At 45.4% G+C, this 26,817-nt stretch overlaps 1 protein-coding gene across 2 annotated transcripts in view; it reads left to right on the top strand.

Annotated features, from left to right (window-relative positions):
- Window positions 1–26,514, top strand: part of BRINP2 (BMP/retinoic acid inducible neural specific 2) — a 120,374-nt gene extending 93,860 nt beyond the window's left edge. For both annotated transcript variants that reach the window (XM_082462350.1, XM_082462351.1), the window contains 6 exons: window positions 4,335–4,525; window positions 5,640–5,848; window positions 17,622–17,727; window positions 20,625–20,861; window positions 23,328–23,550; window positions 25,183–26,514. In XM_082462350.1, coding sequence (XP_082318476.1) covers window positions 4,335–4,525; window positions 5,640–5,848; window positions 17,622–17,727; window positions 20,625–20,861; window positions 23,328–23,550; window positions 25,183–26,299 — 2,083 coding nt within the window. In that variant the 3' untranslated portion in view covers window positions 26,300–26,514. The remainder of the gene's footprint in view (window positions 1–4,334; window positions 4,526–5,639; window positions 5,849–17,621; window positions 17,728–20,624; window positions 20,862–23,327; window positions 23,551–25,182) is intronic.
- The last annotated feature ends 303 nt before the right edge of the window (window positions 26,515–26,817 follow it).

The following is a 26,817-nucleotide window of genomic DNA, read 5'->3' as shown; positions in this document are numbered from 1 at the left end:
TTTTATTTCTTGCCTAATTGCTCTGGCTAGTATTTCTAGTACTATATTGGATAAAAGTGGTGCTAATGGGCAATGTTGTCTTATTCCTGATCTTAGAGAAAAAGCTTTCAGCTTTTCACCATTAAGTATGATATTATCTGTGGACTTGTCATTTATGGCCTTTATTATGTTGAGGTATGTTCACTGTATACCCACTTTGTTGAGAGTTTTTATCATAAATGGATATTGAATTTTGTCAAATGCTTTTTCTACATCTATTGAGATGATCATATGATTTTTATCCTTTGTTTTGTTAATGTGGTGTATCCCATTGATTGATTTGATGTTGAGCCATCCTTGCATCCCTGGAATAAATCCTACTTGATCAAGGTGTATAATCCTTTTATCGTACTGTTGAATTCAGTTTGCTAATATTTTGTTGAGGATTTTTGCATCTATGTTTATCAGGGATATTGGCCTGTAATCTTATTTTCTTATAATGTCCTTGTCTGGTTTTGGTATAAGGGTATGGGTGGCTTCATAAAATGAGTATGAAAGTTTCCTTCCTCTTCTATTTTTTGGAAGAGTTTGAGAAAGATTGGTATTAATTCTTCTTTAAATGTTTGGTAGAATTTGCCATTGAAGCCATCTGATCCTGGACTTTTGTTTGTTGGGAGGTTTTTGATGATTAATTCAATCTCTTTACTAGTAATTAGACTGTTAAGATTTTCTATTTCTTCATGATTCAGTCTTGGTAGGTTTTATATATATATATATATATATATATATATATATATATATATATATATATGTTTCTAGAAATGTATCCATTCTCTCTAGGTTGTCCAATTTTGTGTATAATTGTTCATAGTAGTCTCTTATGATCCTTTGTGTGATATCAGTTGTAATGTCTCTTCTTTCATTTCTAATTTTATTTGAGTCTTCTTTCCTTTTTTTTCTTGGTTAGTCTAACAATTTTTCTATTTTTTTTTAAACCTTTCAAAAAACAGCCTTTAGTTCCATTGGTCTTTTCTATTGTCTTTTTAGTGTCTATATCATTCATTTTCACTCTGATCTTTGTTATTTTCTTCCTTCTACTAACTTTGGCCTTAGTTTGTTCTTCTTTTCTAGTTCCTTGAGGTGTAAAGTTAGGTTGTTTATTTAAGATCTTTATTTTTTCTTTATGTAGGCATTTATAGCTATAATCTTCCCCCTTAGAACTGCTTTTACTACACCCTACAGGTTTTTGTATTTGTGTTTCCATTTTCATTTGTCTCTAAATATTTTTTGATATCTCCTTTGACCCATTGGTTGTTCAGGAGCATGTTGTTTAATCTCCATGTATTTGTGAATTTTCCCGTTTTCTTCTTGTAATTGATTTCTAGTTTCATACCATTGTGGTCAGAAAAGATGTGTGATATGATTTTAGTCTTCTTAAATTTATTAAGATTTGTTTTGTGGTCTAACATATGATCTATCCTGGAGAATGTTCCATGTGCCTTTGAGAAGTGTATTCTGCTGCTGGATGGGATGTTCTATAAATATCTATTATGTCCATCTGGTCTAACATATAGTTTAAGTCCAATGTTTCTTTGCTAATTTCTGTCTGGATGATCTATCCATTGTTGAAAGTGGGGTATTGAAGTTGCCTTCAATTATTGTATCACTGTTTATTTCTCCCTTCAGATCTGTTAATATTTGCTTTACATATTTCAGTGCTCCTATGTTGGGTGCATAAATATTTATAAATGTTATATTTTCTTGGTGAATTGATCCTTTATCATTATATAATGACCTTTGGCTTTACATCTATTTTGTCTTAAATAAGCTACCCCAACTTTCTTTTGGTTTCCATTTGCATGGGATCTCTTTTTCCATCCCTTCACTTTCAGTATATGTGTTCCTAAAGCTGAAGTGAGTCTTGTATGCAGAACATGGTTGGATCTTGTGGTTTTTTGTTTGTTTGTTTGTTTAATAAGCTGATCTATGTCTTTGATTGGCCATCCAACCAATAAGAAGTGAGATCAAGCAACCGTTCTTTATGCTGCAGTGGGATTTGGGATAGAAAATATTTTGACAAATATCCTGTACTTTAAAGTTTAGCATTTCCTCCACAAAGGAAATAAAAGATAATGCATTATTATGAACTTACCTGCTTAGATAAATAAAGCCACACAGTGGGAATTTTAAAAGGCTTTGTCAGAACCCTGAATTATTAGTTATCCCTTTTCCTTTGTTTCCCTGGTAATGTTTGGCACATGCCCCCACTCTCTGTCTTAGTTTCTAGAATTAGATAGGGGAGTTCTATAGCCTCAAATGGGCATGGATTTTTATTTATTTACTTTGAATTATTTTATTTTTTTCTGTGGACTTGTCATTTGTACTTCATGGATTTGGGGGGAAGTTTAGACCAAGGTTTAGCACTGTCATGAAGAGCAGAGTTGGGATGGGTGAGAAAGTTGAGAAGACTTCACATTTTGTGGTTTTCTAAGGCAGTGGAGCTGATCCTTACTAGTATAATTTGGGAGGCAATGGAAAACCCCTTTTTTACTAGTGGATATGATCATTTAAATTTCATCCTTTAAAATGCAAATATTTCAGTGAGGAGTAAAGCATGAAGATTAAAATTCCAGATGGAACTAGAAAGGAAATTTGCCATCGTCTAGAATAGAGCTTCTCAAAATGTACATCCTCTTAGTTCCTTTCAGAATGTCCATGCTGACATTTGCAATAAAGGTGCAAAAGCAATGGTGAATGAAACTGCTGGCATCTTAACTTAAATAAGGGCAGTCTGACCAAATGACACTAGTAGTCATGTATTCAACATTGCATACCTAAACATACACACACATACATGCATGCTTAACTTCATGAATGTCCTTGAAGCAGTAAAATTTATTAATTTTATTGGATCTTGACCCATGAGTACATGTCTTTTTTAATATTCTGTAAGATGAGATGAAAAGTACATATAAAGCATGTTTGAGGTTACTGAAGAATGACGGTCTCAGAGAAAAATACATTTGTGATTGAGTTGTGTGTTGAACTAACCACTTTTTTCATGGGACTGAATTTTTCTTGAATGAACAACCAACAATCTATGGTTATTCAGATTTTAGTGTTTGGCAGACATTTTCTCAAAAAAAAAAAAAAAAAAGAATGAAGCAAGCCTGCCTCTTCAAGGAAAGTAACTGACAGTATTTGTTATTTAAATGATAAAATTTAAGCTTTCAAATGAAAATTGAAATTTTGGAAAACTTGTATTTGTCATCATAAGCTTGACAGCTTTCCAATATTTAAAGACTTTTTTCTTGAGATTTGTGGTGATATTAACAAATATGATGTTTTGATATTATATAATAAAAAGTGTCAAAATGTGGAAGATCTGAATAACTCAGTGGTCCCATATTTTCCAGATGGATGACCAATACATGATGTTATAAAATCATAAAGAGTAAAAAGATCCACTCAAAGTACAATATAGAACACTGGATTTTAATGTAACTGAGTATGAAAAGCTTATTGATATGGTTTCAGATTCCACACTGTAATTAACCTTTAAGAAAGTACATTCGTTGAGTTTCGTGTGGTACCAAAGAAGAATATCCACAATTATCACAGCAGATTGAACGCAGAAGAAAATACGAGAATGCAGCTCTCTTCTGCTAAGCCAGAAACTCGAGAGATTTGCCAAAAGGCAAAGCAATGCCATTCTTCTTACTAAATCTGTTTTGTTTCAGAACATATAGTGATTGTCATACAAATATGTTATTTATGTTATATATAATGGATTTATTTCTGTTATCTTTAAATGAAATAATAGATAAATAAATTTAAATTTTCTCAGTTTTAATTTCTAAAGGGGTAATTATCATTAGATATAAGCCACCTAAATACAGGGACTCAATCATTTTTAAGAGTGTGATCAGGTCATGAGACGAAAAAGTTTGAGAACTGTTGTTCTAAACCAACCTCCTGACTTTAAAAATGGGTAACAGAGGCCATGAGGTGAATCAGCCACTGAGTTGCAGTTGTGACTAGATCTTATTTCAGCAAACCACTTCCAGTATTTTCGTTGTTTGTTTTTCCCCATTACACTACTACCATGACTGCCTTCAGGTGAATAAGCCACTCTCCAATGGGAGCATGTTCTAATGGAGGTCAGCTGAGGTAGGGCTTTCTTACCGACTGGGAATCAGAGACCAGAGGGCCTCTTTCAGGCAGTGGTCCCTCCATCTGCAGAGATGTATGCTGACAGGAGATGAGTGGGTGCAAGTGGAGGAAGAACATTACCTGTTATGCCTCTTGTTCCAAAATACAATGAGCTTTTCCTTGTCCTTCGACTTTTCCTCCAGGGAGTTTGCACGTTGGAAAGTGAACAACCTGGCTCTAGAAAGGAAGGACTTCTTTAGTTTGCCATTGCCTCTTGCCCCAGAGTTTATCCGGAACATCCGCCTCCTCGGAAGGAGACCCAACCTGCAACAGGTCACCGAAAACCTGATCAAAAAGTACGGCACTCACTTCTTACTTTCTGCCACCCTTGGAGGTAAGCAATACCACGATCCTACACTCATTGGTTGCCAGCTCATCGAAAATAGCTTTAAGACCCACTGACTATAGCTTCAATACCCTTCCTGGGTCTTTTATTCTTCCTGGCCTGTTATTGACTGGGAAACGTTTTCTTTCTGGTGCATTTGTCAACAGTGTAATCTCTTGACATCCCAGTTCACCCCAGAACATTGCTATTTGCTTATAAGCATCCTCCTGGGGAGGGGATGTGGGGTAAGGAGGTTGGGGGACAGACAGACTCCTACTAAGCACTTGCCAGAAGGGAGTGCTCCCAGTTTTCTTTTGACTGAGCCATCTAACCCCGAGGTTTCTCCATATCTTAATATTGGCTGTGGCTACAATAGTGAGACCCATAGGCAAAGAAGTAAATGTCCACTGAGTCCCTGACCTCTCTGCTTCCACTCTATAGAGATTGGTAACCAGCCAAACCAATTAGAATGACTTTGGGCTGGATGGAGGCAAAGGTGGAAGGGGACCTATGGCTAGGGGATGGCGCAACCTATGGCTAGGAACCAGCACAGAATCGAGAGCTGGGAATAGGCAGTATTCTCTCTGCCCTGGCAAGGAGAAAGCAGGATTTATTATAACATTTAGCTCCCTGTCTGATGGACAAAAGGAACTCTCCAAGGGTTCAGGCCAGCTGCCGGCATGTGATAGGCGCTGAGTGTTTGATGGGGAAAAGGGAGGTTGAGCTTCAAGGCTTTTGCCCTTTCTTAGAGAGCAGAAATATCCATGGTGACTTCTTATAAACAACTTGAGATGGAGAGTTTTATCTTCCCCATGGAGGTAGATTGCCTGAGACAGAGATCAATAGAGGATGTTAAATGGATAAGCTGCAGGGGCGGGGGATGAGCTTTGGGAGATTACAGAAGTAGGGAGGAGGAGGAGGGCCTCTCAGGCAGTGGTGCCCTCATCCTGTGGCACAGTCTGACGAGATTGTTCTGAACGTGGTAGGGATGAGGAGAGTCCGTCAGCAGGGGCCATGGGCTCCCTCTTAGCTCGGTCTCCCCTGGCGAAGGGGTTCACATTCTTATCGGTAGGGGATCAGGGAGTGGAAGGCCTTACCCGTGCACCCATGTTGTTTGCTGTAGGAGAAGAGTCCCTGACCATTTTTGTGGACAAGCGGAAACTGAGCCGAAAGTCAGAGGTGGCAGGAATTGCCCCTATAGTCGGGGGCGGTGGGAACGGCTCTGCTGTGTCCCTGGAGACCCTGCACCAGCTGGCAGCCTCCTACTTCATCGACAGAGAGAGCACGCTGCGACGGCTGCACCATATCCAGATAGCCACCGGGGCCGTCAAGGTAAGGGCCTGAGCGGTCCTGGGGGAGGGAGGGCAGACAGGCAGGGAAAGCAGGGGGAGGCCTGGGTGGTAACCGGCTCCAAGTGAGCCAGGCCTGACTGATGGAAGTGGGAAAGCAGCTTTCCGACGTGGGCACAACCCTCAACCAGGCCTAAAACACGGTCTGTGTCTTCCTTCTGCAGCAAAGAGTCACGTGGCATCTACCCTAAGGCAGGCTCCAGCCGAGGGACTGTGGTGAAAGGTAGACAAGGGCCCTGCTCTTGGTGGGGGATGAAGATAATAAACAAGTAAAAAATCAGCCAAGTAATTCCAGATAATGATATAAGGAAAAGACCGAGTCGTAGGTACAGATTTCCTGAGGTGAGAGAGGGGAACAGTGAGTATTAGCCAGATTGGTCAAGGGAGGACACTTTGGGTTTAGACTTTGAGGCTGAGATCTGAATCCTTAGAAGTCAGCTGTGTGTAGATCCGAGGGAAGGGTGTTCAGGCAGGGGGAACAGTAAGCGCTAAGGCCCTGAGGCAGGAACCAGCGTGATGCCTTGGTGAAACACAGAGAAGACTGCTGTGACTGCAGTGAGATGAACAAGAAGGATGCTGGTACAAGATGAAATTCAGAGGTAGGCTGGAGCCAGATCACATGGCTGTGAGAAAGTGCAATAGAAAACAAGCAGAGGAGTGATATGATTTCATGTATGTTTGAAAAAGCTCAATAGTTACTGTAACTTTAATAACTATAACTTTCATCCCATGTTCTCAACTGACATCTAGAAGATTTCTAGGACAGCTGATGTTGTTTGAGGGAAGACTAATGAAGATACTTGAGAACACTGGATATTCTACTTCTAAATATAAAGTTAGGATGCTGAGGAGAGGTCAATCTTGTCTTACATCCTGCTTTCATCCCATCCAAGACTCACAAGGAAGTTTTATCATTCTTTCATTCATTTGTTCAATAAGTATTTAAAATTTTTTAAAAATTTTATATTGGAGTACAGTTGATTCACCACATTGTGTTAGTTTCAGGTGTACAGCAAAGTTATACATATTCATATATCTATTCCTTTTCAGATTCTTTTCCCATACAGTTTATTACAGAGTATTGAGTATAGTTCCCTGTGCTATACAGTAGGTCCTTGTTGATTATTTGTTTTACATATAGTAGTGTGCCAATCCCAACCTTATTGAACACCTGTATGTGTCAGGCACTGTTCTGGATACTGAAAATCCAAGAGTGAACAGAACATATAAAGTCCCTGCCCTCGAGAAGCTGAAATTCTAGTGGTGGAGACATAATTAAATACGTAAACAGTGTCAGGTGGGCTTAATGGTATAAAGACATGAAGTCAGGGAAGGAGATAGAGGGTGATGGGGACATGGTACTTTAGGGAAGACCAGACGGAGATCTTAATGAAGCAAGGGAGTGAGCCACATGTGTATCTTGAGTGAGTGCATTCTAGACAGAGTGGGGAGTGAGGGCAACTGCCCTGAAGTTGGGAGTGTGCTTGGTATGATCCAGGAGCAACGGTAGTGTAGCTGGAAGGAGTCAAAAGAGAGGTGAGGTGGCAGGGCCTGGATCATGAGGTCATTACCGATCAGGGAAGAGAGGAGAAAGAGGGATCCTGGAGACCAACGCAGTCATTACTGCACTGGTCAAGGTGAGGAACAATGGTGGCTTGGACAAAGCTGGTGCTATACAGGTAGTGAGAAATTCACAGGTTCAGGTTTTGATGGTAGAGCCTATCGAGTGTTAGCTAAGAAACTGGAAGAAAGGAGTCAAGATTAACCGTGAGATTTTTGGCCTGAGCAACCTGATGAACAGTGATTTCATTAACTGAGGATAACACTAGGGGGAGGTGCAGATCTGAAAGAAATAAATCAAGAGTTCAGTTTTAGACATATCGTATATGACATTCCTATTAGATGTCTAACTAAAGGTATCTAACAGGCAGTTGGCCATCAACACCAGAATTTCAAGAGAAATGTCATGATTGGAGATATAAGTTTGGCTTACAAATATATCCACATGTGTCGTTGGTATTTAAAACTTTGGGAAAGGAGGAGATGAGCTCGCTCGAGGACTGAATGCAGCTAATCAAGTGGCCCCAGGGCTTTTGAGTTGTGAAGCACATCAATTTTCAGAAATGGGCCAAAGGAGGAGGATTCAACAAAGGAGGGTGAGACAGAGCGTAAAGGTATGAAGAGAACCAAAGCTGGATCACAAAGCCACGTGAAGAAAGTGATTCACAAAAGAAGGAGCAGGCAGCTGTTGAGCAGTCAGATTGAGAACTGACCTTCAACTTGGCATCACGGAGGTAACTGGTAACCTGGATAAGAGTAGCTTCAGTGACATGAAGGGTATGAAAGGCTGAGTGGAGAAGGTTCAAGAGAGAGAACAAAGTGAGGAATCAGAATAGTAGAGACAGTTCTTTAAAGGTCTCGCTGTAAAGGCAAATAGAAAAATAGGTGATAGCTGGAGACTGATGGGAGGTCAAAGGAGCCTGTGTTTTTGTTTTTAAAATGGGAGCTATTCCAGAATATTGGTATGTTGATTAAAATGACTCAGTAGAGAGGAGGAAAGTGATGGTGCAGAGAGACAGGAGATAATTGCAGAAGCAGTCGAGGTGGTGAGAGGGGTTGCTATTCCAGGCACGAGTGGAGCAGCAGGTCTCACACAGGACCATGAACACTTCATCCTTTGGGGCCGGAGGCTGTACAGAGCACACAGCTCACACACGCAGTGGGATGGCAGATGTGGCAGTGGGAGGACGCGGATGTCCTCTTATGATTTATTCCATTTCCGTGATGAAACAAGCAAAGTCCATGGCCAAATGAAAGAAGGAATTGTTGAGAAAAGAATGTATGAAATGGTCATTCAGAGAGTTAAGGTTATCAACTGACTAGATGACTAGATAAGTGGAGTGGATTGTTGGGTGGCACCAAGGACTCATTTGAGACTCATGGTCATAATTATAACATGAGGCCTGTCAGCAGCGTTGTGAGTTTTATCAGCTACATTCAGCACGTCTTGTTCAGACAGGCATGGGAGAGATGGAGAGTTGGATTTAACCAAGATGTGTGTGTGTGTGTGTGTGTGTACAAGATGAAAGAAAAAATAGGCAAGGGAGTTGAGAGTATATAGAAAGGAGTGATTACAGTGGTGGATCAAGGGATCTGAGACCATTACAGGATGATAGAAAGTGAAAAGTTGGCCAGGTCAAAAGATTGGGAGTCTAAGTATGTTTGATGACTTGTTATAGGGAAGAGACTAGAGTAGGTACAAGTGTGTAATGCTTTATATCGCTATTACAGAGGGTCAGGTTCTGGGGCATGGCCATGGGCGTGGGAGCCTAAGGTGGGGTTGGATAGAGGACAAGATAAGGAGGTGAGGAGGCCAGGGGACTGGGAGGCTGGGTATTAAAGGATCACCTATATGGATGCTGAAGTCAGCAGGAATGATACAGACCTGGGTGGTGGTAAGAAAGATGGTGGTGAGCAAGCTAAATACTGAAAATCCTCAGTGAGGGAGGGGGAGTGACAAGAAAAACAGACGGCAACACAGAGGAGTAGTGGGTGATAGTCCTGACGGTTAGAGAGGAAGGAGGACCAGTGTTCAGGATATCACAGTGGAAGACCCACCTCACTTCATGCCAGCGTGAGGTGTGGGAAGGCAGACAGCCACCGCTAGAGAAGACTGCAGGGGAAACCACATCCTCCAGAGCTGCTAGGTTGTGCTTAGAACAAAAAGGTGAAGCGGACTCTTGAGAAGAGATTGAGGTTATAGATGTTCGTGCTGAGGAGTGATCATGAGATTCAGAGAGCACGATGGAGGTTAAGTGAAGAAAAGGGGTCAGATTAGGGGATGGCCAGTGTCTGGAGTGAGAGTCTGAGAGAGGAGGAAGACGGAAGTTCAGAAGGACTAGGGTACATTTGGGAGGCTGGTATCTTAGGCAGCTTAAAATGATGAAAAAAGAACTGTAGTAGCACAGAGTGGGTTTTACCAAGAAGACAGAACTCTGTGGAAGCCCTCTCACCCTTCAGTCCTCTAGCGGGCTGTGTCAAAGTTGGAGAAGAATTGGTCTTATCCATTCGTGAAAGGTAGGCCTGGATCAGTAACTCCATGGTCCCATTGATGTCCCTTCCTATCCTTTGACCAACTTTTCACTTTCTATCATCCCTCCACGGCCTCATTGTCTTTTTGCCCAACTTAGATCTCTTGATCCATCACTATAATCACTCCCTTGCATGTTCTCTTCAGCTTACCCTTTGCCTCTTCTTCATGCCCATGGCCATTCCTATAGTTCAGAACCTCATCTACGCTTACCTGATTTTCTCACATAACTAGTCTTCCCATCTGCGTTCTCAGCTCTGCTCCCTGATTCACGATCTATGCTGCTCGCGTGAGTGCACATCGTCATATCGTATCGTTCCGCTGCTTAAAATCCTTCAGTGGTTTCTGACTACATGGGACAGAGCCCAAACCACCGCCTCCCACCCAGGGCGGCAGTGTGAGGCATTGGAAAGAACCCGCGAGCCTGAGCTCTACCACTGCTCATGGCAAGGCTTTGATCAAGTCACCAAACTTCTCTGAGCCCCCATTTGCTCCTTCTAAAATTGTTGGACAATTAGAATAATTTTCTAACGTGAAGGATTTCTGGGAAGTTCAAATTAGAAAATGTGTAGACAGCATGAGCCACAGCACAAATGGACCTTGAAAAGGGATAATTCCTCTTCTAAACTAAATGGGAAGGCAATTGAAGACCTACTATCCCTGTTGTCTTTTTAGTTTCAGCTCCAAATGCTCCTTTTACACTCTTCTCAACCCTTGTTTCCCCCCTCAACCCTTCACTTACCATTTATACCATGTAAGCCAGTCCTATCTACCTCCTAGTCTTTGTTCAAATATGCCATGCTCTTGTGTCTCCCTTCCCTGGTATCTGCTGTCTTTTTTGCTTGCAATCCTCGTCTGTTCACTTGAGTGGCTCTTCCTAACCCTTCTTTGCTCGGCTCAAAAAGGCAACTCTTTTGTGAAGCCTTTCCTGACTCCCAAGGTAGTTAAATGTTCCTCTTCAGTGTTTCAAACACATGCCTCCTTTATAGGGATTATCATTTGAACTGATTGCTAGCTAACATGAGAGCCTCTGAAACTATGAGATCCTTATGGAAGGGACTGGGTCTCAGGCATCTTTGGTTCCCAGTAAGAGTACAGAGCTTGCCACATTATGGATAATGAGTAAAGGTTTGCTGAGTGAATGAATGAGTCACTGACCCCACTTTTCACATGGGGTGGGCTCTTCTCAGTGTGTGTGCAAGTGCCTATAAGCATGTTAAGTTGAAAGAAACAAGGTAGATTCAGTATCAAGATGGTTTGTTAAGAGAACCCTGGTGAAGGATACCATAGATCTCTAAGAACAAGACACTAGATCCAATCCAGACACATAGGTGTGGTAAAAGAACAGTAACTCTCCCAGGTTACTCTCTCTGTTTCTTGTTGGAACACGCCTCTACTTTTTCATCTCTACTTGCTTCATCTTCCTGCTTCTCTTGTTCAAGTTCTTTCCTCTGTTTATTCTAGACTTTCCGTACACCAGTGACTTCAGCCTACCTTTAGCTTTGTCTTGCTCTGAAGCTGACTCTGGCCCTGGCTGAACGTAATCTTTCTGTTTTGTCTCTCAGCCAGTGCCCTCAGGACAAGGACTCTTCTCTTGTTCATTGTAGTATCCTCAGTTCCTGGTACATAGTAGGTGCTTGATAATTATTTATTCTGAATTTTGTAAGTGTCCATAATCAACTCTCAAATTTTTTTTTCTCTCAGTAGCACAGTTCTAAATTCCCCAGAGAAAGAATCTGGTTCAGGATTCATCTTAGTCCAACACAAAGAGAGGGGGTTACATAATCTCAACCATGGCTCACCGGATTCACTTCTTTAGCAAGGACTGTGGGTGATAGCGTGAGAGGTGGGCAGGCACTCAAATCCACGTCTGTTATAGTGCCTGTAGATGCATGTTCTAGAACTAGATGGGCCACTGCCCATCTCCTCCAAAGAAGGGCCATCGTCCTCGGAAGCCTCTTCTTGGAACTCCTCAGTCCCACATGGAATGAGAGATGATTATTCAGCTTCCACTGAGCTGCTTGACCTGTAGCTGTTTCTGTTTGGGAGCACCGTGGGTTCTCCCCATGGGTTGCAATTCAGAGAACCATGAAAAAACAAGGCATTTAGTGTCTTCTCCCCCCTCTGCTCATCTCCACATAGTTTAGTGAGGTCTGGAAACCTGTGTGACCTGTCCAAGGACACACCCCTAGACTAAGGAGCAAAGGGAGGTGTTGGCATTCTGTTCCACAGCTCTGTTCCCTTGATAGGGTTGACCTGACCATTTTGTCCTGATAGTAATGGTGTCCCACAGGAGGCCATCTCTTTGCTTTAACACACAGCATTTGCAGATCCAGACAGCAAGGTCCCCCTGCAGCACACCCTTGTAAACTCACACTCCTCTTCTGGTGCTGCAGCCCCTGCCACCTACTTCCCTCTCCTGAACATGCCTTCGCAGGGCTTGAGCTGGCTTCCAGCGTGGTCATTACTCTGGACGGAGGTGAGGGGCTCTGCCCACTTGCTCAGCCTTGGTGAAGGAAAGACCCTCGAGCATATCTTCCTGTTGCTTGTTTCTCTAAGCAAAGGTGCTCTTACTTTCTACCCTTTGTTAGCAACTTCTTTTCACTAATGTGGAGGAGGCACCCTGCCCCCTTTTGTTTATCCAACACATGCCCGAGACCCCACTGGACATCCCCCTCTGTTGCAAGGTTTACTCTGGTCAGTACATACCTCTGTTACAGGATTTGTCACATTAGACTGCAGCTGTTTACATGCCCATCTCCACCTGCCCACACACAACAGCAGGGCTTAGATCAGTGGGGACTCTGTCGCATGCATACAGTTCCAGGTCCCTTCACAGTGTCAGGTGTGTGGTGAGACACTCAGTAAAATGCCTGACTGATAGCGGAAGGCAGGTTACCTGGTTTAGTGGGAGACAAACTTACTCAACTGAGAAGACCGGGGATTGGGTTTCAGCCTTGATACTTACTATTCCTATGACCTTGAGAAGTTAGTTATTGAACTCCATGACATGGACTTACCAACTGTTTTACTCACCTGTACCCAGGGCTTATATTCAGCTGATATGACCACATCAGTTATTAAAATATTAAAACACTTCCATACAAGCTGGTAAATCATCTTCACCCAATCTGCTGTGTGCCACCCTAACCACCTTTTTCCCTCCCCTGGAACCACGGGATCTCCCCTAATAGTAACCAAAGGACTAATGTAACTCTGGAGACCCTCAGAACCCTGCTTTGGCACTACGGCTGGCACCTCTCCTGATTAGTGACGTCCTACCTGCTGATACATATTGTGAATAACATATTGTAAATATCACCCCTTACTCTACCATAGGATGGGGGGGGGGTGACACCAAATGATATAGTTCACATGAAAACACTTTGAAAACTGTAAAGGGCTGAACACATACTCATCCTGTCCATAATTCCCAGGAAGGGATCAGAGCGCTGAAGGAAGGGAGGGGCCTATTTCCTAGTTGTAGCTCACCCTCTACTTAATTGAAGGCTGAGGAAGGACTTAGTGGGGAGGGTTTGAGATGTTCATGAGGTGCCCGAAAAGAGCCCACATAAAAGTTCACGTGGATTGCAGGATGGCAAGAGGGAGCGGTTCTCACAAGCATTCTTAAAGGGACTTGCCCAAATTTCTCCCTGTAGCAGCCTGGGATTCAATTTGCAGCTCTTTGAATCACACACACTCTCAGCCGTGCTCTCCTGGCCAGCCCTATCGCTCACGATTAGAAGCCCATTTCACTCGAGCTTAGCTTCGCAGGTGCCCCCCTAGGTAGGACAAGAGCAGCCAGGGAGTTAAGGGCAGGGGGAGGAGAGCAGGCTCACTGGAACGAGGGTTTGCACAATCTGGAATTTATGGAAAATTGGATGTGCTAATGAACCTGAGATCCATCAGGGCTTTCTGAAGGCAGGACTGTCTCTATCAACAGACCAATTAGCACACAATTATTTTCTCCTGAAAGCTTATCTGAGGCGCTCTTTGAATGCTTGCGCCCGAGTGAGCTGCACTTTCCATTACCTCTGGGGGCCCTCTTTATAATCTGCCAAAGCTGTCTGCCTCTTCTACAGGGAGAGGCACGGGGTTCTCTGCACCAACCTGCCAGGGACTCTGGAACTTTCATCACTCGGGGGGGAGGGGTCCTCAGCTCATCCTGCTTATCAAGTCAGTGCTCAGGCAATATCTGCAAGAGGACCCTCTCCAGCTCCCCTTCTCTTTCTCACCTCCTTGCTTCTCTAGGGAAGACAGAGGTGGCTCAGAGCAGAGTAGCAGGGGAAAGAGCAATGACTTTGGGATCTAGTAAAACCCGAGTGAGCCTTCCTCACTCGTGGAGATCTGGCTTGAGGCATTTCCTCTAACAGGAAATGAGCAGGGGATCATGGTCTTTGTCTCTTCCTCATTCCTGTCCTTGCGCCACAATTAACAAAGTGGAGCTACTCACACCCTTTCAATGACTTACCTAATTGATTATCCTCTTGTAGAACTGACCTTTGGAAATAGCAAAGTAAAGGTCAGAAAATCTCATCAGAGCCAGCCCCAGAATATTGAACAAGATGGCGGTGGGGGGGGTTGGGAAGCAGATGGGTTGGTGGTAGATAGGTAGGCATAGTGGTAGGATAAAGGGGAGGAGAGTGGCTGTGCTATATTTGCCCCCTTGGGAGTCGTCCTACTTCTGCGTAAGGTGTGTAGCTTTCTCACCTGTTGCTGGTGAGTGTTCAACTCAGGAGTGGGTGGATAGAAGAGCCAGTGCAGAACTCAGGACAGTAAGGTGGCCAGCTTACCTGGAGGTGGGGACAGGCAAATCTCCCAAATACCACACTCACCATCCCACTCTGCCCTTCAGCCCACCCCATTCCAAGAGAGGCAGGGTTCCCCAGGATAGCTGGGCTAGTCCTTGGCTACAGCTCTTCTTATAGGAATTTTTGCACCTTATAGATAAAGAAGACTTTACCTTGACATAAGCTTGACTCTGCCTTCCCACTGCAGTTTGACAACTAGCCAATCACCAGCTCACTCAATACAGAGACATTATTCAGCACCAAGTGCCCACCTGTGGAGGGAGGTAGGCTCACGTGGAACACCAGGATTATAGAAACACATTTCCTTGTCTGTAAACTCCTTATGGTAGTGACCGTGTCTTACTCACTGTGAGTTTTGGATTCTCCTTGAATATGTAATAGATGAATAAATGAGTGAAAGAATAAATGAATGAGTCAAATGAATCGTAGCCCTGCAGGTGACTCGCTGTGTGACCTTGAAGAAATCATTTAACCTATCTGGCCTTGGTTTCCTCATCTGTAATATAGGATAATAATATCTAAAGTGTATACAATTTGTCTTACCCCATGTTCACATTCTGAAGAGAGGGCAGATCACTAAAATACTTTGGATGAACTGGTCTGTTTACACTTGTTTTTTAGAGTGATATTATCTAAATGGGTTTACCTCATTTTAATTTTCTTTAGCCCTTTGACGTGCCCTCACGGGAGGCACGGGGCTTTGAACTGGAGTCTGAGGACTAAAAAGTCAAAATCCTGTTTCAGCTACTCAACAGCTCTGTGGTCTCGGGTACTGTAACTCTCGGAACCTTGGTTTCCTTCTTTGAAGAGTGATAGTAGTGGGATTTGTCTCCGAGTTAGTGTGAAGGTTAAATGGGATGATCTTGGAGGATGAACTTGGAAACTGTGCAGAGGTTTCCTGCCTCTGTCATGGCCTTGATCCCGTCCCCCATCCATGCTGGTTCTTGCTGCCTCTCATGCACTGTGTCTATTGCTTCCCCTTGGTCTTGGTCTGCAGTTACCTCTTTTTCTCCCAGTTCCCCCCTTCCCTCACATCCCTCCTCATCCTTCAAGACCAATTTATGGATCACCTTCTCCACGAAGCCTTCTCAGACTCCTTTAAGCTACAAGGTTCTCTCCCATCTCTCTGTTTACTGTATTAGTCTGTGTCATACCATCTCTCACTTAATTACTCTCTTCCATGTGTATTTTTTAAGACTAAGTATACTAAATTCTCTTTAAACATGTTGCTTACACTTTGGTATTCACCACAGTAACTAGTAGGATGGCAGACAACTACACTACACACTTTCAAGCCCATGGGCTGTAGATCATGCTGCCCCTTCTTCTTCTTTTTTTTTTTTTTTGGCCGCGCCGTTCAATCCCTGGTTTTAGTTTTCCCCAACCAGGGATTGAACCTGGGCCCTCAGCAGTGAAAACCCAGAATCCTAACCACTGGACCACCAGGGCTGCTGCCCCTTCTTTTTCTCAGAGTACTTTCCCTCCCTTCTCTTCTTGTCCACTTTCTACTCATGTTTAAAGACCAACTCAGTTGGTGTCTCCTCTGAAACGCCTTCCCTTGTTTAGAGCTGTGGTTTCCTCAGGGCTCCTCCTGACACTTTGCTTCTGCTCGATGTGGATGTGTATCAGTCAGTTGGATATGTACCTGCCTCCCCGACAGGTTGTAACCTCCTGGAGGACACACTACATAACTTGTACACCTTTGTGCCCACCTCTCCACCCCCCAAAGCCTGGAACAGATTACTCCTACATTCTCTAATTTATTGAGTACCTGCTATGTGCCAGGCACCCTGTTAAGTGCTACTGAGAACATCGTGAGCAAAATAACTACGAGCTTACCTCCGTGGAGCCTTTAGTGTGTGGAGGACCCAGGCTTTAACTAAATACTCGCAGAAAAGGATGGAAAACTGCAAGTTGTATGCTTGTTGCGGAGCTGAGGTGCCCGGAGCTAGGAGAGAAGGTCAGAGGTATCAGGGCCAATTTCCTTGAAGAACTCCGAGAAAGGCACGCTAGGAATGTTTGCTAAATTGTAGGGAATTGAACAGTGGCTGCCCAATAAATACTCGTTGATTGTTTGATTGATTTTTGGCAAAGCCTCTGGAGATCCTGAGAAGAAAGGGCCTCAGGTCCCCATCATTCTTATTACATAATTATTTCAGTGCGTTTAAAGCTCCCCATTTTTCATCTTATACTTTAAACATCAGGGAAAAACTGATAGGCCAACTTTATAATATTTTAAAATGACTCTATGGTGTTTTGGAATATTACATAGCTATAAGAGTTTATGTATATTTAATATACTTATTAAAATATGCAGTAAGCCCGTGGCTGATTTTCTCTAAGGACGTCTCAGTGCCGAGGTGGGACTTAAATGTTTAATATTAATAATAATACTCATAGCTCATATTTCTCTAGTGCTTTTCATCTTCGGGATCCCTAAAGCCTGTGAGCACCACATCAAGTGGATGCAGCTGGGCTCGCCGGCAGGCTGACAGCATCCTCATCTGGCCTCCTTTCTTCCTCTGGGGGAGGAGAAGGGGGAACTCCAACACAGAGGTCCAGCTTCCACTGCCTACATTGAGTTTCCTCTTCCCAGACTCAGATTCCCTCTGGCTCCCTCTGAAAGGCTTCCAATTATGTACAACTGCTGCTGCCAGCCCTATACCACTGATACTCCCTGTCTTAGAACAAGGGAAAAAGTGGCTTTATGCTCCTGGGGTAGGGAGATACACGCCCTTCCTTGGGCTGGTCCAGGACAGGACATAGAGCCTGAGACTGGCTGACCGGAAAACGGAAATGCAAAGGGAAGGTCTCGGCTTGTTATATAAACCCACCCCCTGCCCTTCCGTCTCTAGGTCACGGAGACCAGGACCGGTCCCCTGGGCTGCAGCAACTACGACAACCTAGACTCGGTCAGCTCTGTCCTGGTACAGAGTCCGGAGAACAAAGTGCAGTTACTCGGTAAGGTGCCCTGTGATGTTTTCACACTTTCCATACACGGTAAAAAAAAACAAAACAAAAAACAAACTTGGATCACCAAAAGGCAAAAGTCCTGCCTGCCCCATTTGGCTAAACCCTTCTGAAGACAAGAACTACCACTAGTTCTGGAACTTGTATTTAACAACTTTCCATCATTCTTTTGAGAAAACATCTGACATGGTTCACTTTACACCTCGACCATTGCTCAAACCACTGGACACCCAAATCCTCCCACCTCCCAGTCCTTCCCAAGACCTCTGTCACTATCCTACAGCAACAACACATCCATCGTTATACACCTTGATCTCGTTGGCGATCTCCTTTGTTGTCCAAAGAACCCTCTGCTTTATCCTAAGTATACATTGGGGAATAGCTGGCCTTTGCAGAGTGGTTATGGGGCACCATCTCTAGCTTGACTAAGAGCTACATAAACTGTGGGACCATTGGTTACCCTGAGAGTGTTCCCTGCTTTCTGTTACTAGTCTGCAGTCTTCCATGGGAGATCAAAGCCAGGAGAAGAGTTTGAGAGGAATAGGAGCCTTAACCGGGGACAGAACAGGCAGAAACAGAAAAGCGAAAGGAAGGGGAACGACTGTAGGTCTGGAGGCTGGGAGATAAGGGGAGGCACTCAGCTGCTCTCTGTCCCCCAAGCATCCTGGGGGCAGAGCCATGCAAACTGATTCAGACAGAGCTGTTTGGCAATGGGAAAAGATCATTCTTCTTAAGGCCTGAGTTGGACTCTGTTTAAGATATTATTGTCTTGGTATTATGAAATCAATAGCCGTCACCCAGGATCTATGATTACAAATTCCAGGCAACCTGAGCCAGACGCAACCCCTCAATGCTTTAGGCATCAAGAAACATACAAGGGCTTCCCTGGTGGCGCAGTGGTTGAGTCTGCCTGCCAATGCAGGGGACACGGGTTCGAGCCCTGGTCTGGGAAGATCCCACATGCCACGGAGCAACTAGGTCCGTGAGCCACAACTACTGAGCCTGCGCGTCTGGAGCCTGTGCTCCGCAACAAGAGAGACCGCGATAGTGAGAGGCCCGCGCACCACGATGAAGAGTGGCCCCTGCTTGCCGCAACTAGAGAAAGCCCTTGCACAGAAACGAAGACCCAACACGGCCAAAAATCAATCAATAAATAAATAAATAAACCCAAAGTTTTAAAAAAAAGAAACACACAAAAAGGAGGAAAAGGCTCCTGTATTTAAAGCCGCCCAATGCAATTAGCATCCCTCTTCTCTCAGGCCCCTGGATGGGCTGGGTTTGTGTCTGGAAATTAGTGATGAGTGAAGTTCAGAGTGTCTGGTGGTTCATTTGGAATAGTTTATGCCATTTAATTTTATAGCCCATCACTCATGCAGACATTGCTCAGGGCACTTATTTTGTAGCAATAGGAAATGTTATGGTGAGGAGGAGGGAGCTGATGGGGGAGGTGAAAGGAAAGGACTTGGAGAGGGGTGAGTGTTGAAAGCAAGCGTATGTGGACAGCGTGCGTGGGGAGGGCTGCTCAAGTGCCACTGTGGGCACATCGTCAAGAAAGGAAAGTTTAGGAGCAGTTCAGAACAGGAGGTAGATCATAAACAAGAACAACAAACATCTACCGCAGCTGCAATTCTAAGTTATATTTTGAGGTCCGCCGAGACTGGGTTACATACTTTGGGCTCTCTGATTTCCTGCCAAGGACAAGGTCAAGGGTGTGACAATAAAGAGCTGGCAGACCTCTGATGGAAGGGGAGCTCATCCCGTCCAGAAGTCCTCGTGTCCCTCCCTCTCCTGGCACAGTTTCTCCCAGTGTCCCTGCTGGGAGAGCCTCCTGCAGGTCTGACCTTGAACCGGGCTGGGCTGCAACCAAAGACATGCCCGTCCTTCATTCACCTCTTGATATGCTTCCAACAGCCACCCTGTGTGGCTTGAAGCCAACTAGGAGTCTATTCTGCTGCTGGTGAACCAATATCCACCACAGATGGGTAGGAAAACTGAAGCTTGGAGCAATTTAGTGGGTTATATTCAAGACCAGAGGCAGCTAATTAGAAAAGAGAGCTGAGAGGCATTCGTATCTATCCAGGCTCGACTGAACTTTGGGCATCCATCGCCATCTTGCTTTCACATCGCGTTAAGGGTTAAACCCTGAGATAGGCAGCCAGTCCCAGTTATGCAGTATGACCCAATGGGACGAGGACAGGGTCTGACACCAAGCTGACTTTACCAGCACTGTGACTTGGGCAGGTCACCATGGTCACTGGGCTGGGATTTCCTCATTATAAGAGCCTCAGTATGACCACAGTGTTGCTTGTAGTTGTATATGGAAAGTGCTTGGTATAGTGCCCGGCCACTGTGTACCCATAACACCTTGTCCCTACCTCCTAAGCAGGGCAGCCTCCTTGGTCATCGGGGCTAAGGTGGGAGGCCCAGGAGGGTCAGCATTCAGAAGTATCCTAGGAGGCCTGCTGCTCATCTCAGAGAAGCTAGAAACAGGATGGCAATTGGAGGCAGAGCAAAAAAGCCCATCAAGCCTTGATTCTTCCCCCACGAGGGCTATAAGCTCTGCCTTTATCTGAAACATCTTCCCATTTCCATCCTAGAAACGCTGACGTGTAGCCAATAAGCCCGTTCATATGATATGCACGCTCTCAATTTGGCTGATGTGAGGGGTTCGACTAAGCCTTGAGCTTTGACGTGCCCCATCTGTCACTGGGACAGCAATAACCCTCTGTCCCAACCAGCTCAGCAGGATCAGGGCCTGGGGTGGCCATTCTTGGGCCCAGGATGCACAAGTCAGCAGAACCCCAGCTGGGGATCCTGCAGCCTTGGGTGTGGAAAACCGAGTACTCCCTGGCCCTGCCCGGCAGTTCCCCGACACGTCCTTTCCTTAGGCCTGCAGGTGCTGCTGCCCGAGTACCTGCGGGAGCGCTTCGTGACCGCTGCGCTCAGCTACATCACATGCAGCTCTGAGGGTGAGCTCATCTGCAAGGAGAATGACTGTTGGTGCAAGTGCAGCCCCACCTTCCCAGAATGCAACTGTCCTGACGCTGACATCCAGGCCATGGAGGACAGCCTGCTGCAGATCCAGGACTCCTGGGCGACTCACAACCAGCAGTTTGAGGAGTCAGGTGAGCAGTCAGTGAGCCCAGGTTTCCTCCCTGTCAATGGGAGGTGGCTGAGAGGTGCGGGATAAGAACCCGGGGCACTCAGCTTGGCTCCTGGCTCAGCCACTTAACTGGCTGGGTGACCTCCAGCAGGTTATACGACCACCCCAAGTCTGAACTCATTTTCTTTTTTTGTATATGCAAACAGACCTAATACCTACCAAAGTGATGCGTTTCAAGGACTTAATAAGCTAAGGTAAATATAATTGAGGCCAGAGGCCTTGTCTGTCTTGTTTGCCACAGATTCCACAGTGCCTGCACATAAGGTGCACAGTGAATATTTGTTGAATGAATGAGGCACATAGCATGTTTCTAGGAGGCACCTAGTACATGCTGGTGATTGCTTATTGTAGGTATAACTGATATCAATGTCACCTTGAGACTTAGATTCAGAGGGCTTGGTTTTGAGTTCTTATTCTGTGTTATGGCTTGAATGTTTGTAGCCCCTCAAATTCATATGTGGAAAATCTGATGCCCAAGGTGATGGTATTAGGAGGTGGGGACTTTGGGATTTGATTAGGTCATAAGAGCCGAGCCCTCATGAACGGTATCAGTGCTCATATAAAAGAGGCCCCAGAGAGATCCCTTACCTCTTCCAACATGTGAGGACCCAGCAAGAATTTTGCCATCTGCAACCCAGAGGAGGGCCTTCACCAGAACCTGCCAGCAGCATCCTGACCTTGGACTTCCGGCCTCTGAAAATACATTTCTGTTGTTTATAAGCCACCCAGTCTGTGGTATTTTGTTATAACATCTTGGACAGACCTAACACACTCTATTACTTATCCTTTGTATGACTTTGGTTTAGCCATTCAGCTCCTCAGTGCCTCCATTTCTTCATCTGTAAATGAGGGAAAATGATAATAATAGGTGGATGGATGGCTCACATGGAATAATGTAGATAAAATTAAAGTATAAAGAACTCTGCATGATATACTCATACATTTCAATATTAAATGACTAATAGTTATATGGATATATCTCAAAAAACAATATTCGATAAAACAAAACAAATGAAAAAGGTTATGTATTATATACATATTTGTATTTATATAACATTTATATGTAATACTATAATAACATGTTAAATATACATATTTAGTACTATTTGATATTTAAAACATACTAGCCAATACTTAATATTTTTATGGATAAATATATTTTTAGAAAACGTTAAAAAATATATGATAGTAATAAAGAAAACATTCAAGAGAGTAGTTACATCTAGATAAAGATGGAGGGGGAAGTTTAGGGCCTTCAAGTATATTTGCTCTGCCTTATTTCTTTAAAAAAAAATCTTAATTCAATATGGTAAAATGGCAAACTCTAGGTGGTGGGCACATGGGAGTTTATCTTGTTATTCTCTGTGCTGTTTCGTATACCTAAGTGTTTTATAAAAAGAACTATGCACACACTACTAGTTGTTAATGTCATTACTAGGAGTGATTTTTCCAATCATCTGGGTGGGGGATGAAGAACCAGGGGCTTGAGAAATCAGAATGAGCTGAGGCGCCAGGCATTGCCATCTCAGGTCTTAAACAAGGCATTCAGTTGCTAAGGAGAATATCATATTCCGGCCCCCCAGCTGCATTGGACCAATGGTGGTGGGATGTGTTAGGTAATGCTCGAGTATGTGGGAAAGGACTTTGGGCTTTCAGTACTATGAATTACTGCCAGTGAGTGAAGGAGGACTATGCAGACCCCCATCAGGAGATGTGATGGCTGCAGGTTCCAAGTAAAAGCGGGTCCATGGACAGAGATCTGAGCATGAATTCAGAAGACACATCGTGCCAAGGAAGCCCTGAGGAGGACTCAGGATTGCAGTGGGAGCTAAGAACCAGAAAGCGCATTGCTTCTGGATTAGCTTCCAGGAAGCATGGGTGTCTGGCCAAGAGGTGACTCTCAAAAGAGAGGAAAGGTGTCCTAGAGTCAGAGACAGGGACATGGAGGGAAGAGGCTGGTCTCAGGGACTGAAAGGCTTCTAAGAAGACTTCTGAGCTGGGCGCTCCCTCTTCTGTGTCTGCATTTGCCAGTCTTGCCCGCCCTCACCTTCACGAGTGCCTCACACCTTCCCTAAGGGTGCGGTGGTGTGATTGAAGAAGATTGTGCATGAATTATAAGGCGGTAGAAAGGGCAAGAGAGGTGCATCCCAAGGTCATTGGCCCCGTGGGTGGTGGTAGAGATGTGTTTTGAAATTCAGAAGCATATTAGAAACAGGAAGGATGGGAAAGAACCCGTATCTTATGGTACGTCAATCACCTCTGAATAAGGCTGTTGGAAAAGAAAGAAATAAAAGAGCCCTGGAGGGTGGATGTGAAGCCTCCTTCCTCATACAGTAACTGAAGGGCGGGCTGGGTCTGGGAGTAGTGGGGAGGTCCTCCTGCCCATCCAGGGTCCCCCTCAGCTCAGCTCTCGTGTTCTTACCCACAGAGGAATTCCAGGCCCTGCTGAAGCGGCTGCCGGATGACAGGTTCCTGAACTCCACAGCCATCTCCCAGTTCTGGGCCATGGACACCAGCCTCCAGCACCGCTACCAGCAGCTGGGAGCCAGCTTGAAAGTGCTGTTCAAGAAGACCCATCGGATCGTCCGCCGGCTCTTCAACCTCTGCAAGCGCTGCCACCGGCAGCCCCGCTTCCGCCTGCCCAAGGAGAGGTGAGCATCCCAGATGCCCGAGCCAGAGCACGTCACCCACGACAGCCACGGAGGCCGGGGAGGACCCCTGCCCAGCACAACACAGCTGGGCATGCTGCCCCACACGCGGCCTGTTAGCGTCTCCTGTTATCTGGACCTACCTGCGTGTCATTCTCAGTTATGAGTTGCATCTGAAGTGAGAGAGAGAGAAAAAAACAAAGAGGCTAACTTTACTTTTATATAAATTATAGTCGATTCGAATGTTATTCTAATAATACTCTAATTCTCACTCATTTCTATTTTAATAAGTCTTTTAGGAAAGAAGAGGGTGGAGTTAAAGCTTTTAGACCAATTGCGTATGATGAGAAACACACACAATAGATTGTTTCCAACAAGTGACTCTGCCCTGAGTCACAGGAGGGAGGCGAGCTGAGGCCCTGTGCCCTCGGGAGCAGAGTGGGGCTGGATTGTCAGAGGCCCTCGTGCATCCATCCATCCGCTCCTTCACACGTGCATCCAACAAGCCTTTAATGAGTCCACCTCGTATGTCCTAATATTAAGCAGTGAGGGATATTTGTTCATTGAGAAGATATAATAAATATACAGGAACATCAAAATTATAAAATGATTATGTGGCAGCCCCTTAAAAGCATGTTCGTGGACCATAAATCAAAGGCATGGTCTAATAATAGTGAAGGTCAGAGAGAAAAGCCACCCAGGAGAAGGACCTCTTGGCCAGATTGTGTGGGAGGAAGTGGAAGTGGGCTGGTGCGTGTGAGCCAGAGCATTCCAGGAGGGGGCGCTGCCCTCACAGCAACCCAGGGGTGCACTTCTAACTGAGGCACAGGTAACGAGGGACATATGAGTGAGAGGACAGACCAGCAAGGGCATTTGAGAAAGGTTCATTTTTTTTTTTTTTTTTCCAACAAATAGTTAGGAAATGCTTACCAGGCACCAGGAACAATCCTAGTTTCTGAGAATATGTTGGGGAATAATGCAGGGTCCCTGCTCTCATGGCATTTGCAGGGAAGCCATCTCTGAACACGTCAACGATAAATAAACACAATCCGTTTTGATAATGAACATTGCTGTGGATCACGTCAAAGCAGGGTGATGTGACAGAGAGGGACTGGGTAGTGCTTTGGACAGGGGAGTAACTGAAGACCTCTTTGAGGAGGTATCGTAAGAGCTAAAGTCTAAACCTTAAGAGTGAGCCAGCCATAGAAAAGTCCTATCCTTGGTGGGAGAGTTCTAGAAAGGACAGGAACTGTGAAGGGGGAAAGAGGTTGGCATGACATTGGAAAGTTTGGAGAGCCAGTTGTTGGAAGATCTTATTTAAGAGGCTGACAACTAGATTGGATACGAAAGACGCTGCAGATCTTCTGTAGGCTTTTGAATAAGGGAATGAGGTGGTACTTGGGAGGGAGGAGCACAAGTTTGCTGTCAGACATTTCTGGTGCTGATCCATCAGACACCCAGCTCCAGGACTTGTTTGGTTATCCCAAAGTGGTAAAGTAGGGTTTCTGTCATTCAGAGAACCTGGGGCTTTTATCTTCCTTATCACCTATTAGTCAAATCTCCTGCCACCCTCGGGGAAGCAGCAGTGTGTGGCTTCCTATGACTCTTGCTTCATTTTTATCCCCCCTCCCAAAGGTCTTTGTCCTACTGGTGGAACCGTATCCAGTCCCTCCTCTACTGTGGAGAGAGCACCTTCCCTGGCACCTTCCTGGAACAGAGCCACAGCTGCACCTGCCCCTACGACCAGTCTTCCTGCCAGGGCCCCATCCCTTGTGCCTTGGGCGAAGGGCCCGCCTGTGCCCACTGTGCCCCAGACAACAGCACACGCTGTGGGAGCTGCAACCCAGGCTACGTGCTCGCCCAGGGCTTGTGCCGCCCCGAGGTGGCCGAGTCGCTGGAGAACTTTCTGGGGCTGGAGACAGACCTGCAGGACCTGGAGCTGAAATACCTGCTGCAGAAGTGGGACAGCCGCATCGAGGTGCACTCCATCTTCATCAGCAATGACATGCGCCTGGGCAGCTGGTTCGACCCTTCCTGGAGGAAACGCATGCTGCTCACCCTGAAGAGCAACAAGTACAAGCCCGGGCTGGTGCACGTGATGCTGGCCCTGTCCCTGCAGATCTGCCTCACCAAGAACAGCACCCTGGAGCCTGTCATGGCCATCTACGTCAACCCCTTTGGGGGCAGCCACTCTGAGAGCTGGTTCATGCCCGTGAACGAGGGCAGTTTCCCAGACTGGGAAAGGACTAATGTGGATGCCGTCGCCCAGTGCCAAAACTGGACTATTACCTTGGGCAATAGGTGGAAGACCTTCTTTGAGACAGTCCATGTTTACCTACGGAGCCGAATCAAGTCCCTGGATGACAGCTCCAACGAGACAATCTACTACGAGCCTCTGGAGATGACCGATCCCTCCAAGAACTTGGGCTACATGAAAATCAACACCTTGCAGGTCTTTGGCTACAGCCTGCCCTTTGACCCGGATGCCATCCGGGACTTAATTCTCCAGTTAGACTACCCATATACTCAAGGTTCCCAGGACTCTGCCCTCTTGCAGCTCATCGAGCTTAGGGACCGGGTCAACCAGCTTTCTCCGCCTGGCAAGGTGCGGCTTGACCTTTTCTCCTGCTTGCTCCGGCATCGGCTCAAGCTGGCCAACAATGAGGTGGGCAGGATCCAGTCCTCTCTGAGGGCTTTCAACTCCAAGCTGCCAAACCCTGTGGAGTATGAGACAGGCAAACTCTGTAGCTAATGGGGGACCCACTCCAGCGCCGGGCAGGGAGGGGATCCATGAATCTGGGGTGCAAAGATTTAAGCCCTCACCTTAGTGCCAATGGGGTGTTCCCTTAAGACTGCACCCAGCAGATGGGACTCGGGGCTTGAACTGAAGCAGGCAGGAGAGAAAGAAACAGCCGCTGCACACATGCACACACCACGCGTGTGCACACACACGCACGCACGCACGCACACACACTCACACACACACACACACTCACAAGGGGAGGCGAGCACTCAGCAGCCTGGGATCTGTAAAGTCGGTGCTTTCTCACATGAATGCAGTTGAAGGAGAGGGAGCCAAGGGAGAGCTTCAGAAAAGGAACCAGCCCAACCGTGCAACACACAAATTCTTAAAAGTGATTCTTAGCGTTCAAGAAAGCAAGAGGGAACAACAATGGGAGGGGTGGGAGCACCGCCTCCCCCTCTGTGGAGTCACTTTTGTATTCTTTTTAGCCGGATTTCTTAAATGGCGTTGTTTCATGATTCCCCACA

Source organism: Balaenoptera physalus, assembly GCF_965194825.1.
Source record: "Balaenoptera physalus genome assembly, chromosome: 1".
Taxonomy (NCBI): domain Eukaryota; kingdom Metazoa; phylum Chordata; class Mammalia; order Artiodactyla; family Balaenopteridae; genus Balaenoptera; species Balaenoptera physalus.
This window is presented reverse-complemented; position numbering and strand designations above follow the sequence as displayed.